Raw genomic sequence first — 16,676 nt, 5'->3', positions numbered from 1 at the left:
CTTGTTGTTCCTAAGGTCAGTCTTAAACTGCAAAAGACCCGCCTTCTTTGCTGAAGGTTTAGTCAGTGTGTCTGACAGACACGGTCATAGCACTAGAGGAGCAAGTAAAGGACAGCTAGCTTTACCCAGACCAAGGTCCAATCTACTTCAAAATACCATCATTTACAGAACAATTTCATTATGGAATGAAATACCAAGAAAACAGTTCTAGCAAAAATAGCAAATACAACTTAAAAAGTCAGCAAAAAACCCATGTGGTCCATATGTAACGTATATCAATTTTTTATGTTCTCATTTCTTTTTATAGCCTTCATATCTTTTTTTAACTTTTTTATTTGTCTATTTTTATTTTTGTTTGACATAGCGTCAAACAAGTGATTGTCTGTTGTCTATATTTTATGTTTCGGACCCCAGGAAGACTAGCTCTCACTCCGGTGTGTTGCTAATGGGCATCCTAATGAATCAAATCAAATAAAAATCATCCTTTTTAGGATTATGACAAAAATGATGATCAGAGCCCTGAAGAATAAAAAATGTTAATGTCTGAAAATGTACAAATTGAATGATTTACCATCAATAGGTATTTAATATACATTTCAAATTAAACTAACCCTATGGAAGATCTTAAAAGTCTCTTTCTTTCACGGTTTACCATCATCAACTTTTAGGAAGCCCCCCCGACGAGGGGGGGAGAGAGGGAGACGGGGGGAGGGAGACGGGGGAGGGTGAGAGGGAGACGGGGGGGAGAGAGATGGGGGAGAGACGGGGGGAGGAGGGGGAGAGGGAGACGGGGGGAGAGGGAGAGAGGGATACAGGGGGGAGACGAGAGAGAAAGAGAGTGAGAGGGATAGAGAGAGAGTAAAAGAGAGAGAGCGAGAGACGATAACTGCCACAGATACTGAGTCATCAGTCCTCTCAGGCCTCCAAAGCCCCTTCATCAAAAAACACTAATCCTCTAACGCAAAAGCAGTGTGTGTGAGTGTGTGTCACGTTTGCGATACGGGACGAAGGGATGGCTAATCATTTCATCTGTCTTCAATGTTCATTGCGACTGGTGTGTGTGTGTTTGTGTGTGTGCACCCGTCCACCCTTTTTTTTTTCTACAATCGACACAGAGACACTGATTCCCATACCCTAAACCCAGGGAGGAGGTCCTCCTGGGTGAAGGTGGACCTGAAGGTGTGGATGTGTGTCAGTGTGTCTGAGGACCCTCCTACACCTGGGGACACTCTGTAGAAGGACAGAGTGCCAGCAGGCCGGTCCAGATACACTCCTACTCTGTGAGAGCCAGCAGGGGGGAGACGTATGACTGTCCGTCTACCGTTGTACCTGGCATAGTAACCATCATCATGACAAAGAAGACTCCAGGACTTGTTGTTCCCTCCAAGCCAGCTGTCACCACCCGCTCCTCTCCTTGTGATTCCTCTGTATGTCACTCCTATCTCAACACGTTCTTTCCACTCAACCTCCCAGTAACAGCGGCTAGTCAGAGCCTCTCTACACAACACCTGGGGCCAGTAGTCAAATCTTTCTGCGTGATCCGGATACGACTGGTCCTCTCCAACCCCCGTCACCTTTCTGTTGTCCTCAGACAGAGAGAGTCGTCTGTAGGCTGTGTTTGGGTCCAGTGTGAGTTCACAGGCATCTGACGGGAGAACAAGACATGATTAGCTGCTTGATTCTTGACTCTGATGTGATAGGTACAATAGTGGAATGATGTGCTGTCAATTTTCTAAGCAATAGTACATGTTGTGTTTAAGATAATTAAAGTTAAAGTTGATTGGAAATCCCATGTGTGTGTGAGTGGCTGTCCCAATCAAAACATTGAAATCAAGACAAATGTATAAAGTGCATTTACTCCCTCAAAAGTTACACTACAGAAACATGTAATACATCAACATGTTTGGCATGATGAGCTTATTACTCACATGACATATCTAAAAGATACTTGTAACACCTTCCAAGATATTAAACTTTTGGATTTCCCAATACACACACATTGCAATCAACCTTCAAAGGGACACCTGTGTAAACAACAGACTGAACGAGCTGAGCTCACATACAGGCTGGAGATGAACTGATGAACCATAGAACTGACATACATATAAATACATATACATAGATACATACATATGTAAAAATACATACTTAAAATATAAATATAAATACACATAGCTAAACATAACTATATATACTCATAGACATACGTATACATACGTGAATATGTAACGATACGTACATATGTAAAGATACTCATACATATGTACGCATAAATACGTATAGTAGTAGTAGTATGAGTATAGTAGTGTTTGAGAGAAATAGTAGTGTGTGAGAGAGAATAGTATTGTGTGTGAGAGAGTATAGTAGTGTGTGTGAGAGTATAGTAGTGTGTGTGAGAGAGAATAGTAATGTGTGTGTGAGAGAGTATAGTAGTGTGTGTGAGAGAGTAGAGTAGTGTGTGTGAGAGAGAATAGTAGTGTGTGTGAGAGAGAATAGTAGTGTGTACATATGTAAAGATACTCATACATATGTACGCATAAATACGTATAGTAGTAGTAGTAGTATGAGTAAAGTAGTGTTTAAGAGAGAATAGTAGTGTGTGTGAGAGAGAATAGTAGTGTGTACAGAGTACAGAAGTGTGTGTGAGAGAGTTTAACTTAAACGGAAGTGAGTTTGATTCCTCAGTTCCTGATTGTGTGAACGCAGCATAACAGAATCGCTGGAAATTCCAGAGTGAAATGACAGTGCAGTATTTTGTGCGCCAGAAGCTATACCGTTGCTTCTGTCAGCCAATCAGGAACTGAGGAATCAAACTCACTTCTGTTTCAGTCAAACTCTCTCACACACACTTCTGTACTCTCTCACACACACTACTATACTCTCACACACACTACTATTCTCTCTTAAACACTACTATACTCTCACACACACTACTATTCTCTCTCACACACTATTATACTCTTTCACACACACTACTATACTTTCACACACACACACACACACACACACACACACACACACACACACACACACACACACACACACACTACTATTCTCTCTCTCACACACACACACACACACACACACACTACTATACTCTCTCACACACAATACTATATGCTCTTGCATAAACAACTATACTCTCTCACACACACACACACTACTATTCTTACTCACACACAAAACTATATTCTCTGAATTGAATATACAACTATACTCTCATATACAGGACTATACACTCTCATACATACATGTAAAATGAGTATAATAGTGTGTGTGTGTATGAGTATAGTGGTGTATATGCGAGATTATAATAGTGTGTGTGTGTGACCAAGTATGAATTATGTCCCAGGCGGCCCCTCATAAACCATAATTATACATACTCATACATACGTTTACATTAGTACACATACATACGTAAACATGTGTATGAATATGTACACATACATAAACATACATACACATACAAAAACAAACAGTAATATACACACACATAAGTGGCAGTACAAGTACAATTTCTTCAGTAATTGTAGGATTTCTAGTTCAGATTCCTGTCCTATTTCACTTTCCTTCCACTTGTCCATTAAGTTTGCACGTCTGAGTTATAGTTTGTTTTGTTTTTGAGAACGAGTCTGTGGTTTGAGGCTAGGTTCAATTAGACAACATACATGGCTGGTTGTCTGCTTCCGGTAGAAGCTTAACATCAATGGACTTAAAAAACACCTCTTTCACGTCATGACATCCACTAAAACTAGGGAACAGTTCACAGAATTCCTGATTCGGTTCATATCACGGTTTTGGGTTCGCTACGTTTTGGGTAAAGCAGGGGATGACACAAGTGACTATAATATAAAGTACACATATAAACATATAGACACACACACACACACACACACACACATATATACACACATACATTCATAAATATCTATATATATACACACACACCACAACAACAATGTTATGAATATATCAACAACAATGTTATGAATACATCAACAACAATGTTATGAATGCATAAACAACAACATTATGAATATATCAACAACAACGTTGTGAATACATCAACAACGTTATGAATACATCAACAACAAGAATCTCTTCTTGGATCCAGAACTTACCAAAGACAAGCAGCTCAGTGGTGTGATTGGCCGTGCCAGCGCTGTTGCTCGCCATGCAGTAGACCGTGTTCATGCCATACTTCACACCTCTGACGAAGAGGAAACTCCTCTCCACCCAGGCCTCTGATTGGTCGTCTGTGCCATTCCTCTTCAGGGGCCTGCCGTTGTGGAGCCACTCAACGGTGGGCTTCGGCGTGCCGCTGGCATTGCAGGTGAAGCGGGCCTTTTGGCCCACGGGCAATCGCTGGGTAGAGGAGTGTACATCTATGATGCTGGGGGCCTCCTCCTCCTCCGTGGGCATAACTGAACCAGAAGAAACCAGGAAGAGAGGAGTGAACGTTGTACAACACATATCTAGAGATGCACCATCAAACAGTCCCTTCACTCTCTCCTAATACCTGTCCACCAGACGGGCGACCAATAAGATTCAGACCCAGTTTTTATATGTAAACATAAGTATAAATATGTAAAGATACATAAAGATGCATACACATAAGTAAACATATAAATATGTACACATACATAAACATACGTACACATACGTAAACATACGTGTAAATATGTACACATACATAAACATATCTACACATGCATAAACAAACATACTAATATACACACACATAAGTGTGTAATGGCAGTGCAAGTACAATTTCTTCAGTAATTGTACGATTTCTAGTTCAGATTCCTGTTCTATTTCACTATCCTTCCACTTGTCTCTTGTTAAGTTTGCACGTCTAAGTTATAGTTTGTTTTGTTATTGAGAATGGGTCTGTGGTTTGAGGCTAGGTTCAATTGGACAACATACATGGTTGGTTGTCGGCTTCCGCTAGAAGCTTAACATCAATGGACTTAAAAAAAACACCTCTTTCACGTCATGACATCAACAAAACATGGGAAACGGTTCACAGAATTCACGGTTCGGTTCATATCACGGTTTTGGTTTCGCTACGTTTTGGGTAAAGCAGGGGATGACACAAGTGACTATAAAAAAAGTACTCATATATATGAGGAGATCTTTTCCAAAATGCTTTAAATCCATTTGAATATTTTTCAGGAAAATGTCATTTTTTACCTAGACCCACATATTTTGTTAAGATTCAATTCATCCTGTTAAAATGGTTTGTTCGCTCAGTCTGAACATGTTGAACAATGATTTTTAAATCAAATAATATTGTTGATTATGAATTCAAAGTGGTTATTTTTTTCAAAACGCTATTAATCCATTAATTGTTTTTCAAAACGCTGTAAATCCATTGATGGTTTATGTATTTTTATTTTTTTTTACCAGAGAACATGCAACATACGATATCAGGGACTTATCTCATTCTATAAATGAACATAAATCAAATAAATCCAAATGCATGAAATAAAGATCCTCCACACTCGGGGCCACTCTGCTCCCTAAGGTCTCACAAGGTGAAGGCAAAAAATAGGTTTGGCGCTTGTCGCGGTTTGGAAACAAACTGCATCTTGCTATACATTTTTAACAGGGAAATATAGTGATTTGGCGTTTATCGCATTTTGGAAAAGAGCTCCTCATATAGACACACACACACACACACACACACATATATATATATATATAACAAAATTATATATATATGAATATATATATATATATATGCACACACCTCAACAACAATATTATGAATACATCAACAACAAACATCTCTCCTTGGATTCAGATCTTACCAAAGACAAGCAGCTCAGCTGTGTGATTGGCCGTGCCAGCGCTGTTGCTCGCCATACAACAGACCGTGTTCACACCAGATCTCACACCTCTGACAAAGAGGAATCCCCTGTCCACCCAGGCCTCTGATTGGTCATCTGTGCCGGCCCTCTCCAGGGGCCTGCCGTTGTGGAGCCACTCGACGGTGGGCTCCGGTGTGCCGCTGGCATTGCAGGTGAAGCGGGCTGTTTGGCCCACGGGCAATCGCTGGGTAGAGGAGTGTAAATCTATGATGCTGGGGGCCTCCTCCTCCTCCGTGGGCATCACTGAACCAGAAGAAACCAGGAAGAGAGGAGTGAACGTTGTACAACACGTATCTAGAGATGCACCATCAAACAGTCCCTTCACTCTCTCCTAATACCTGTCCACCAGACGGGCGACCAATAAGATTCAGACCCAGTTTTTATATGTAAACATAAGTATAAATATGTAAAGATACATAAAGATGCGTACACATAAGTAAACATATACATATAAATACGTACACATACATAAACATACGTACACATACGTAAACATACGTGTAAATATGTACACATACATAAACATATCTACACATGCATAAACAAACATACTAATATACACACACATAAGTGTGTAATGGCAGTGCAAGTACAATTTCTTCAGTAATTGTACGATTTCTAGTTCAGATTCCTGTTCTATTTCACTATCCTTCCACTTGTCTCTTGTTAAGTTTGCACGTCTAAGTTATAGTTTGTTTTGTTATTGAGAATGGGTCTGTGGTTTGAGGCTAGGTTCAATTGGACAACATACATGGTTGGTTGTCTGCTTCCGCTAGAAGCTTAACATCAATGGACTTAAAAAAAAACACCTCATTCACGTCATGACATCAACAAAACATGGGAAACGGTTCACAGAATTCACGGTTCGGTTCATATCACGGTTTTGGTTTCGCTACGTTTTGGGTAAAGCAGGGGATGACACAAGTGACTATAAAAAAAGTACTCATATATATGAGGAGCTCTTTTCCAAAATGCTTTAAATCCATTTGAATATTTTTCAGGAAAATGTCATTTTTTACCTAGACCCACATATTTTGTTAAGATTCAATTCATCCTGTTAAAATGGTTTGTTCGCTCAGTCTGAACATGTTGAACAATGATTTTTAAATCAAATAATATTGTTGATTATGAATTCAAAGTGGTTATTTTTTTCAAAACGCTATTAATCCATCAATTGTTTTTCAAAACGCTGTAAATCCATTGATGGTTTATGTATATATATTTTTTTTTACCAGCGAACATGCAACATACGATATCAGGGACTTATCTCATTCTATAAATGAACATAAATCAAATAAATCCAAATGCATGAAATAAAGATCCTCCACACTCGGGGCCACTCTGCTCCCTAAGGTCTCACAAGGTGAAGGCAAAAAATAGGTTTGGCGCTTGTCGCGGTTTGGAAACAAACTGCATCTTGCTATACATTTTTAACAGGGAAATATAGTGATTTGGCGTTTATCGCATTTTGGAAAAGAGCTCCTCATATAGACACACACACAGACACACACACACATATATATATATATATAACAAAATTATATATATATGAATATATATATATATATGCACACACCTCAACAACAATGTTATGAATACATCAACAACAAACATCTCTCCTTGGATTCAGATCTTACCAAAGACAGGCAGCTCAGCTGTGTGATTGGCCGTGCCAGCGCTGTTGCTCGCCATACAACAGACCGTGTTCACACCAGATCTCACACCTCTGACAAAGAGGAATCCCCTGTCCACCCAGGCCTCTGATTGGTCATCTGTGCCGGCCCTCTCCAGGGGCCTGCCGTTGTGGAGCCACTCGACGGTGGGCTCCGGTGTGCCGCTGGCATTGCAGGTGAAGCGGGCCGTTTGGCCCACGGGCAATCGCTCGGTAGAGGAGTGTAAATCTATGATGCTGGGGGCCTCCTCCTCCTCCGTGGGCATCACTGAACCAGAAGAAACCAGGAGGAGAGGAGTGAACATTGTACAACACATATCTAGAGATGCACCATCAAACAGTCCCTTCACTCTCTCCTAATACCTGTCCACCAGAGGGCGACCAAAATGATTCAAACCCAGTTTTATACATAAACATAAGTATAAATATGTACACATATATAAACATACGTACACATGCATAAACAAACATACTAATATACACACACATAAGTGTTAGGCATGGGCGATTCGCGAACGATTCGGTCAGAACGAACAAATCCCGAAGGTGAACAACGAGAACTGATTCCCAAAACAAGAGAACTGATTCTTTTTTTTTTTTTTTACATAAAACAAAAATATGGTCACGTAAATAAAAGATTCAAACGAACAGAGCTTTGTCTCCCTTCGACTTTATATTGATTGAGTCTAAACCGTTCTCACGGTGGTTGAGGCAGCTTGGGCTATTCTTTTTAAAACCACACGTGTGATGCTCGAGCGGTGTCATAGGCTAATGCTACAGAAATTAGCTGTTTTCCCGAGCACCGTCACCGTCTGAGATCTTCTGGTGTTTTAAAAGGCTCCATTTGCCTCTTACCTCATATTTGAAAGAAAAGGGTTGAGGCCAGACACCTGAGATTCCCCACCAAATGTCGTAACAAACCATATGACTTAACAAACTGAACGAACTGAACAAACAAATCAAACAAACGATTTGTGATAGTGAAGGGAACTGAAAGAACTGATTCCCGGAAAAGAATCGTTTCGCCTATGCCTAATAAGTGTGTAATGGCAGTGCAAGCACAATTTCTTCAGTAATTGTACGATTTCTAGTTCAGATTCCTGTCCTATTTCACTATCCTCTTGTCCATCCACTTGTCCATTAAGTTTGCACGTCTGAATTATAGTTTGTATTGTTATTGAGAATGGGTCTGTGGTTTGAGGCTAGGTTCAATTAGACAACATACATGGCTGGTTGTCTGCTTCCGCTCGAAGCTTAACATCAATGGACTTAAAAACACCTCTTTCACGTCATGACATCCACAAAACAAGGGAAACAGTTCACAGAATACACAGTTCGGTTCATATCACGGTTTTGGTTTCGCTACGTTTTGGGTAAAGCAGGGGATGATACAAGTGACTATAAAAAGAAAAGTACTCATGTATACATTTGAGGAGCTCTTTTCCAAAATGCTTTAAATCCATTTGAATATCTTCCAGGAAAATGACATTTTTTACCTAGACCCACATGTTTTGTTAATATTCAATTCATCCTGTTAAGATGGTTTGTTCGCTCAGTCTGAACATGTTGAACAATGATTTTTAAATCAAATAATATTGTTGATTATAAATTCAAAGTGGTTATTTTTTTCAAAACGCTATTAATCCATCAATTGTTTTTCAAAACGCTGTAAATCCATTGATGGTGTATGTATATATATATATTTTTACCAGAGAACATGCAACATACGATATCAGGGACTTATCTCATTCTTTGAATGAATATAAATCAAATAAATCCAAATGCATGAAATAAAGACCTCCACACTCTGGGCCACTCTCTGCTCCCCTTAGTCCGACAAGGTGAAGGCAAAAAATAGGTTTGGCACTTGTCGCGGTTTGGAAACGAACTGCATCTTGCTGTACATTTTTAACAAGGAAATATAGTGATTTGGCGTTTATCGCGTTTTGGAAAAGAGCTCCTCATATAGACACACACACACACACACACATATATATATGTATATATATATATATATATATATATGTATATATATGTATATATATATATATATATATATGTATATATATATATATATATATATATATATATATATATATATATATATATAACAAAATGATATATATATGAATATATATATATATACATATGTACATATGTATATATATATATATACATATGTACATATGTATATATATATATATATATATATACATATGTATATATATACACATATACATATATATATATATTTATATTTATATATATATGCACACACCTCAACAACAATGTTATGAATACATCAACAACAAACATCTCTCCTTGGATTCAGATCTTACCAAAGACAAGCAGCTCAGCGGTGTGATTGGCCGTGCCAGCGCTGTTGCTCGCCATACAACAGACCGTGTTCACACCAGATCTCACACCTCTAACAAAGAGGAATCCCCTGTCCACCCAGGCCTCTGATTGGTCATCTGTGCCGGCCCTCTCCAGGGGCCTGCCGTTGTGGAGCCACTCGACGGTGGGCTCCGGTGTGCCGCTGGCATTGCAGGTGAAGCGGGCCGTTTGGCCCACGGGCAATCGCTGGGTAGAGGAGTGTAAATCTATGATGCTGGGGGCCTCCTCCTCCTCCGTGGGCATCACTGAACCAGAAGAAACCAGGAGGAGAGGAGTGAACATTGTACAACACATATCTAGAGATGCACCATCAAACAGTCCCTTCACTCTCTCCTAATACCTGTCCACCAGAGGGCGACCAAAATGATTCAAACCCAGTTTTATACATAAACATAAGTATAAATATGTACACATATATAAACATACGTACACATGCATAAACAAACATACTAATATACACACACATAAGTGTTAGGCATGGGCGATTCGCGAACGATTCGGTCAGAACGAACAAATCCCGAAGGTGAACGACGAGAACTGATTCCCAAAACAAGAGAACTGATTTTCTTTTCTTTTTTTAACATAAAACAAAAATATGGTCACGTAAATAAAAGATTCAAACGAACAGAGCTTCGTCTCCCCTCGACTTTATATTGATTGAGTCTAAACCGTTCTCACGGTGGTTGAGGCAGCTTGGGCTATTCTTTTTAAAACCACACGTGTGATGCTCGAGCGGTGTCATAGGCTAATGCTACAGAAATTAGCTGTTTTCCCGAGCACCGTCACCGTCTGAGATCTTCTGGTGTTTTAAAAGGCTCCATTTGCCTCTTACCTCATATTTGAAAGAAAAGGGTTGAGGCCAGACACCTGAGATTCCCCGCCAAATGTCGGAACAAACCATATGACTTAACAAACTGAACGAACTGAACAAACAAATCAAACAAACGATTTGTGATAGTGAAGGGAACTGAAAGAACTGATTCCCAGAAAAGAATCGTTTCGCCTATGCCTAATAAGTGTGTAATGGCAGTGCAAGCACAATTTCTTCAGTAATTGTACGATTTCTAGTTCAGATTCCTGTCCTATTTCACTATCCTCTTGTCCATCCACTTGTCCATTAAGTTTGCACGTCTGAATTATAGTTTGTATTGTTATTGAGAATGGGTCTGTGGTTTGAGGCTAGGTTCAATTAGACAACATACATGGCTGGTTGTCTGCTTCCGCTGTTAAGATGGTTTGTTCGCTCAGTCTGAACATGTTGAACAATGATTTTTAAATCAAATAATATTGTTGATTATAAATTCAAAGTGGTTATTTTTTTCAAAACGCTATTAATCCATCAATTGTTTTTCAAAATGCTGTAAATCCATTGATGGTGTATGTATATATTTTTTTTTACCAGAGAACATGCAACATACGATATCAGGGACTTATCACATTCTTTGAATGAATATAAATCAAATAAATCCAAATGCATGAAATAAAGACCTCCACACCCTGGGCCACTCTCTGCTCCCCCTAGTCCGACAAGGTGAAGGCAAAAAATAGGTTTGGCACTTGTCGCGGTTTGGAAACAAACTGCATCTTGCTGTACATTTTTAACAAGGAAATATAGTGATTTGGCGTTTATCGCGTTTTGGAAAAGAGCTCCTCATATAGACACAGACACACACACACACACATATATATATATATATATATATAACAAAATTATATATATATATGAATATATATATATATATATATATATATATATATATATATATATGAATATATATATATATATATGCACACACCTCAACAACAATGTTATGAATACATCAACAACAAACATCTCTCTTTGGATTCAGATCTTACCAAAGACAAGCAGCTCAGCGGTGTGATTGTCCGTGCCAGCGCTGTTGCTCGCCATACAGCAGACCGTGTTCACACCAGATCTCACACCTCTAACAAAGAGGAATCCCCTGTCCACCCAGGCCTCTGATTGGTCATCTGTGCCGGCCCTCTCCAGGGGTCTACCGTTGTAGAGCCACTCTACGGTGGGCTCCGGTGTGCCGCTGGCATTGCAGGTGAAGCGGGCCGTTTGGCCCACGGGCAATTGCTGGGTAGAGGAGTGTAAATCTATGATGCTGGGGGCCTCCTCCTCCTCCATGGGCATCACTGAACCAGAAGAAACCAGGATGAGATGAGTGAACGTTTACAACACGTACCTAATGATGCACCATCAAACACTCCCTTCACTCTCTCCTAATACCTGTCCACTAGAGGGCAACCCAGAAGATTCTGACCCAGTATTCTCACCTGCCTTTTCCTAAATTATTGAATATCACAGCAGTATCTACAAAGATTTCCCAGGGAGGGGAAGACACTCCCACTCAGAGATTAACGAGTCGGGGTGGAGCTTGCGGAGGAAAACGCAAAAACGTTAACCAGGTCCAATTGAAACTAATGAAAGCAAACGCAGAAAGATACGCTATGTAGATGCTATTAGTGTGCATACAGAGTAAAACATGAGTAATGGGCCCACGTAACATGTGCATAACCACAGGTCTAGGCGTGTGGATCAGCTTTTTTTTTTAATATATATGCAGGTTTAATATATTTAATATATGCAGGTTTAATATATGAGGGTTAGTTAAAATCAGCTTGTAAATTTCTAGCAATCAGCTATTTCTTGTATGCCATCCTAAACATTTTGTCAAGTTTGGTATTACATAACCTTTAATGCCGTTATAGCCTGTCCTACAAAGTCCAGTATTCTGATCTCTTGTCCATCATATTGAGGAAGATATGATTTAGACTCACTGAAGCGCAGGGAGATTAGGAGAATACTCAGCAGTCCGAAGATCAGAATGACAATGCTGCACGACTTTAGGGCTGTTAAAGAGTAGGACACACACACTCACACACATTAATGTACACAGAGATATATTCATACTGCATGGCTATCATTCACAGTCCAGACAGTCTCTCTACAGTCTGCAGAATCCCTCCCCGTCTTGAAGAAACACCTGAAGACCTCTACTGAGAACTCCTCAGTAAGTGATGACTGGTACTGTGGCTCTGGTGTTTAGAACACACTTAAGCACAAAGTACTGGTCTCTAGCATACATGTTATTATTCCCTCATTATTGAAATATAGGCACACATACAGTATTACATACAGTAATACAGTAACATATACAGTAATAAAGTAATACATACAGTAATACATAGGTAATCATACAGAGGGCGGGGTGGGGCAACATGTAGCCTGTGTGTCACCAGGGTCATTAACAACGGCTCGCGCAGAAAATATGAGGATATGTATTCTGGGATCATTTTAGATATGTTCATAGTAATTATAAACTTAATGTATTTTTTTAATTCCATAAGTCCCCTTGATATCACTTCAGTTAAATTAGCAGCCTTTATATATATGCATTAAAAAAACGATTGGCACACAATGCTTTTTTTTAATTATTGGCAGGACATTACAAATGTTGGGGACCCCTGCAGTAAAACATACACACACAAATACACACATACATACTTAGATACATGCAGAAACATATATACACACACAAACACACACAGTAACATACATATATACATACATACAAACATACATACATACATACATAAGCATACACACATACATACTATACATGCAGACATAAACACACACACACACACACACACACACACACACACATGAACATAGATATACACATAAACGTAAATACATACATACATAAAGACAGATACATACATGAACATAGATACAGTTCATACACAAGCGTTTACCAGAGATGGGGACTTGAGTTAGAGACTTGGAGTCAAGTCGCAGTTAATTTGCCCACACAGTGACTTGAGACTCGCCTTGAGACTCGTCTAATAACAAGTATGCAAAAGACAGTACTTGTTTTGCTTAAGTGTGTTCTAAATCATCCTCAAAAGACGAGTCCCAAAACTCGAGATTTGGGACTTGCGAACAATCATATTTTTGTTTATTTTTTTGGCGCATTAACCTTCAGGAAATGTCTGAAGAGATGATTATAATTCCTGGGTGTGTGTTATCCTCACAGTCTATGGTATTATCCGTTATAGCTCCTTTCCATAACTAGTCCAAACTAAACTCTGTAATTCTCTATTTCCATGCTGTCACGACTTTTCTTAGGCATACAGGGAAAGGCTGTTTTCAGGGAAAGGCTGGAATAAGGCCTGAAGTGAGGGAGGAGTTGATGAGGGTGGTGAGGAATGGCAGGACGTCACTCGAGACGACCTGGAGGAGTGAGGAGGGGATTGAGTCAAGGGGGCACGTGGTGTTGTGGTTAGATGTAACTATTCTGTTGACATCACCAGAGGAGAGAGGGATAAAGTGGGTAAAAACAGAGGTGGGGATAGGGGGAATGAGAATGGCGGCATGGGTAAAAGAGGAGCTGATGTCCTTCACCTTTTGGGTAAAGACAGTTAGAAAGTCATCAGCTTTGATGGAGGAAGGAAGGGGGGAGGGGTGAGGAGGGAAGGGAAGATGGAAAACAGTTTCCTGTGGTTGGAGGCGGAGGAGTTTATTTTGGTCAGAAGAAGGTCGATTTGGCTGTTGACACAACGCAGGTGAAGGTAGTGAGAGAGATCATCAGGACAGTCTGATCTCTTCCATTTCCTCTCAGCTTCCTGCAATAAACCTGTCTATGCGGTCATCAGGTTGGTCTTTTAGGCTACAAACATTTGCTAAATTTAAATCTTGAGATGTAGATAGAAATATTTGTTTTACTGGTTTATTTATTTTTAATTCTTTAAAAAGGGCACCTACCACATCTTCTCTTCCTGGTCTCTTTCAGGTCCAAAGACGTGTCCTCAGGTCCCATAGTGAGTCCAGAGATGGTTTCCATGGTTTCTCTCTGACAGCTTCCACCACTTCTGCCCTCAAGCTTCAGCTCTACTTTATCAGCTGGAAAAAACAATGTCACATGTTTTAATTCTGACCACCACCAATTCTGATCAGCTTGCATCTAATACCATCAGTATCAGGTAAGGTTTTGATATTTCTCTTATCAGATACCTTCATTTTACACATTCAGGCAACCACACACACACACACACACACACACACACAAGATTATTATTCATATCATCTAAAGATACCACATATACAATTTAAAGATACAACATATATAATGCAAACATACAACATATCACATAAAGATAAAACATAATATGTAAATATATAACGTATATCACAAAGATAAAACATACAGAGGGAGAATACAGCAGGTAGCATAGTAGACATATCAGGGAGTGGTCAAGCTGTACACTAGAAGGTAGTGGACATGTCTAGGAGTGGTCAAGCTGTACACTAGAAGGTAGTGGACATGTCTAGGAGTGGTCAAGCTGTACACTAGAAAGTAGTGGACATGTCTAGGAGTAGTCAAGCTAGAAGGTAGTCTAGTGGACACGTGATGGTCTTTCTCTTTCAAAACTCCATCATCATTCTCAAAAGTTTGTTTATTTTTTTAAAGACACACACACACACACACACACAAGCTGAATGTCAGGAGATTATCTGTCTTGCATGGACTTTGGGTTTGATGAATAAAAGCAACTCACCAACTCTATTTCACAGCAGTTAGCTGGCAACTCAAAATATTGATTAGGTTGAGAAATATCACTGGATTAGGTTTTAATTTTCAGTCAGAACCTTAATGAGGGGCGTGTTTAAAGCTCTATCACTGTAAGGACCTTAATGAGGGGCGTGTTTAAAGCTCTATCACTGTAAGGACCTTAATGAGGGGCGTGTTTAAAGCTCTATCACTGTAAGGACCTTAATGAGGGGCGTGTTTAAAGCTCTATCACTGTAAGAACCTTAATGAGGGGCGTGTTTAAAGCTCTATCACTGTAAGGACCTTAATGAGGGGCGTGTTTAAAGCTCTATCACTGTAAGGACCTTAATGAGGGGCGTGTTTAAAGCTCTGTCACTGTAAGGACCTTAATGAGGGGCGTGTTTAAAGCTCTATCACTGTAAGGACCTTAATGAGGGGAACACGTCCCTCATTAAGGTCCTTACAGACTGCAGTAATATAAACTGCAGTAAACTGTAGACCTATTTTATCTATGCCGTGTTAAAATGTGTTCTGACCCATACAGAACACATTATAAAAGTATTTATACTTTTATATTTATATAAAAGTATAAATAAAAGATAAGAAAAGGAGATTAAGTGTTCCTAAAACAAGTAAATCAGGGAAAAGGGATTCAGAGTGGATTTAAAGATAGATTGAGTTCACGGCTGGTCACTGAGAAAGACTGAAGTAAGGAGTAAGAAGACTTTAACATGAGGAACCTCACAGGGACCGCCCTCACTCTTAGCAGGCGCGCATCACTTGTTTTGTAGCCTACACACACACACACACACACACACACACACACACACACACACACACACACACACACACACACACACACACACACACACACACACACACACACACACACACACACCCTGTTAAGAGGAAACCACCACCATTGTCTCCAATTTACCACACGGCTCAGAAAAGAACAACAGATTCAAACATTAACTGACGTTGTATTCCTCTACAGTAAACTGTATCATTAATTAAGCGTTACACAGACACATTTCACAAGATGACATCATCATAATGAACCAATAGACCTCTGAAGAATAAGTCCCGCCTCCGAGGCTAAAGGAGGATAAAGTGTTCGTAAAACAAGTAAATCAGGGAAAAGGGATTCAG

The 16,676-nt window shown here is 39.6% G+C and overlaps 1 protein-coding gene across 2 annotated transcripts; it reads right to left on the bottom strand.

Moving 5' to 3' along the window:
• Nucleotides 1-1,096: 1,096 nt before the first annotated feature.
• Nucleotides 1,097-12,767, bottom strand: LOC311338056 (stonustoxin subunit beta-like). 2 transcript variants are annotated; one of them, XM_084488971.1, is made up of 3 exons: nt 12,748-12,767; nt 9,885-10,187; nt 1,097-1,645 (listed from the first exon to the last, which is right to left on the bottom strand). In XM_084488971.1, coding segments are annotated over exons 1-3 (849 nt in total). In that variant the 5' UTR covers nt 12,749-12,767; the 3' UTR covers nt 1,097-1,100. The 2 variants fall into 2 exon arrangements, with proteins under 2 accessions (XP_084345097.1, XP_084345096.1); XM_084488970.1 differs by lacking the exon at nt 12,748-12,767 and having other exon boundaries at nt 9,885-10,240.
• Between the last annotated feature and the right edge of the window lie 3,909 nt (nt 12,768-16,676).

The sequence above is a fragment of the Micromesistius poutassou genome, assembly GCF_964030765.1.
Source record: "Micromesistius poutassou genome assembly, contig: SUPER_1_unloc_1, whole genome shotgun sequence".
NCBI classification, from domain to species: Eukaryota; Metazoa; Chordata; class Actinopteri; order Gadiformes; family Gadidae; genus Micromesistius; species Micromesistius poutassou.
This window is presented reverse-complemented; position numbering and strand designations above follow the sequence as displayed.

Excerpts from the sequence above, each read along its gene's own strand:
- LOC311338056 (XM_084488970.1), bottom strand. The coding sequence starts at position 10,236 with ATGTGTTGTACAATGTTCACTCCTCTCCTCCTGGTTTCTTCTGGTTCA. Across the intron at positions 1,646-9,884 it reads CGCTGAGCTGCTTGTCTTTG|ATGCCTGTGAACTCACACTG; the intron begins GTAAGATCTGAA and ends TTCTCCCGTCAG.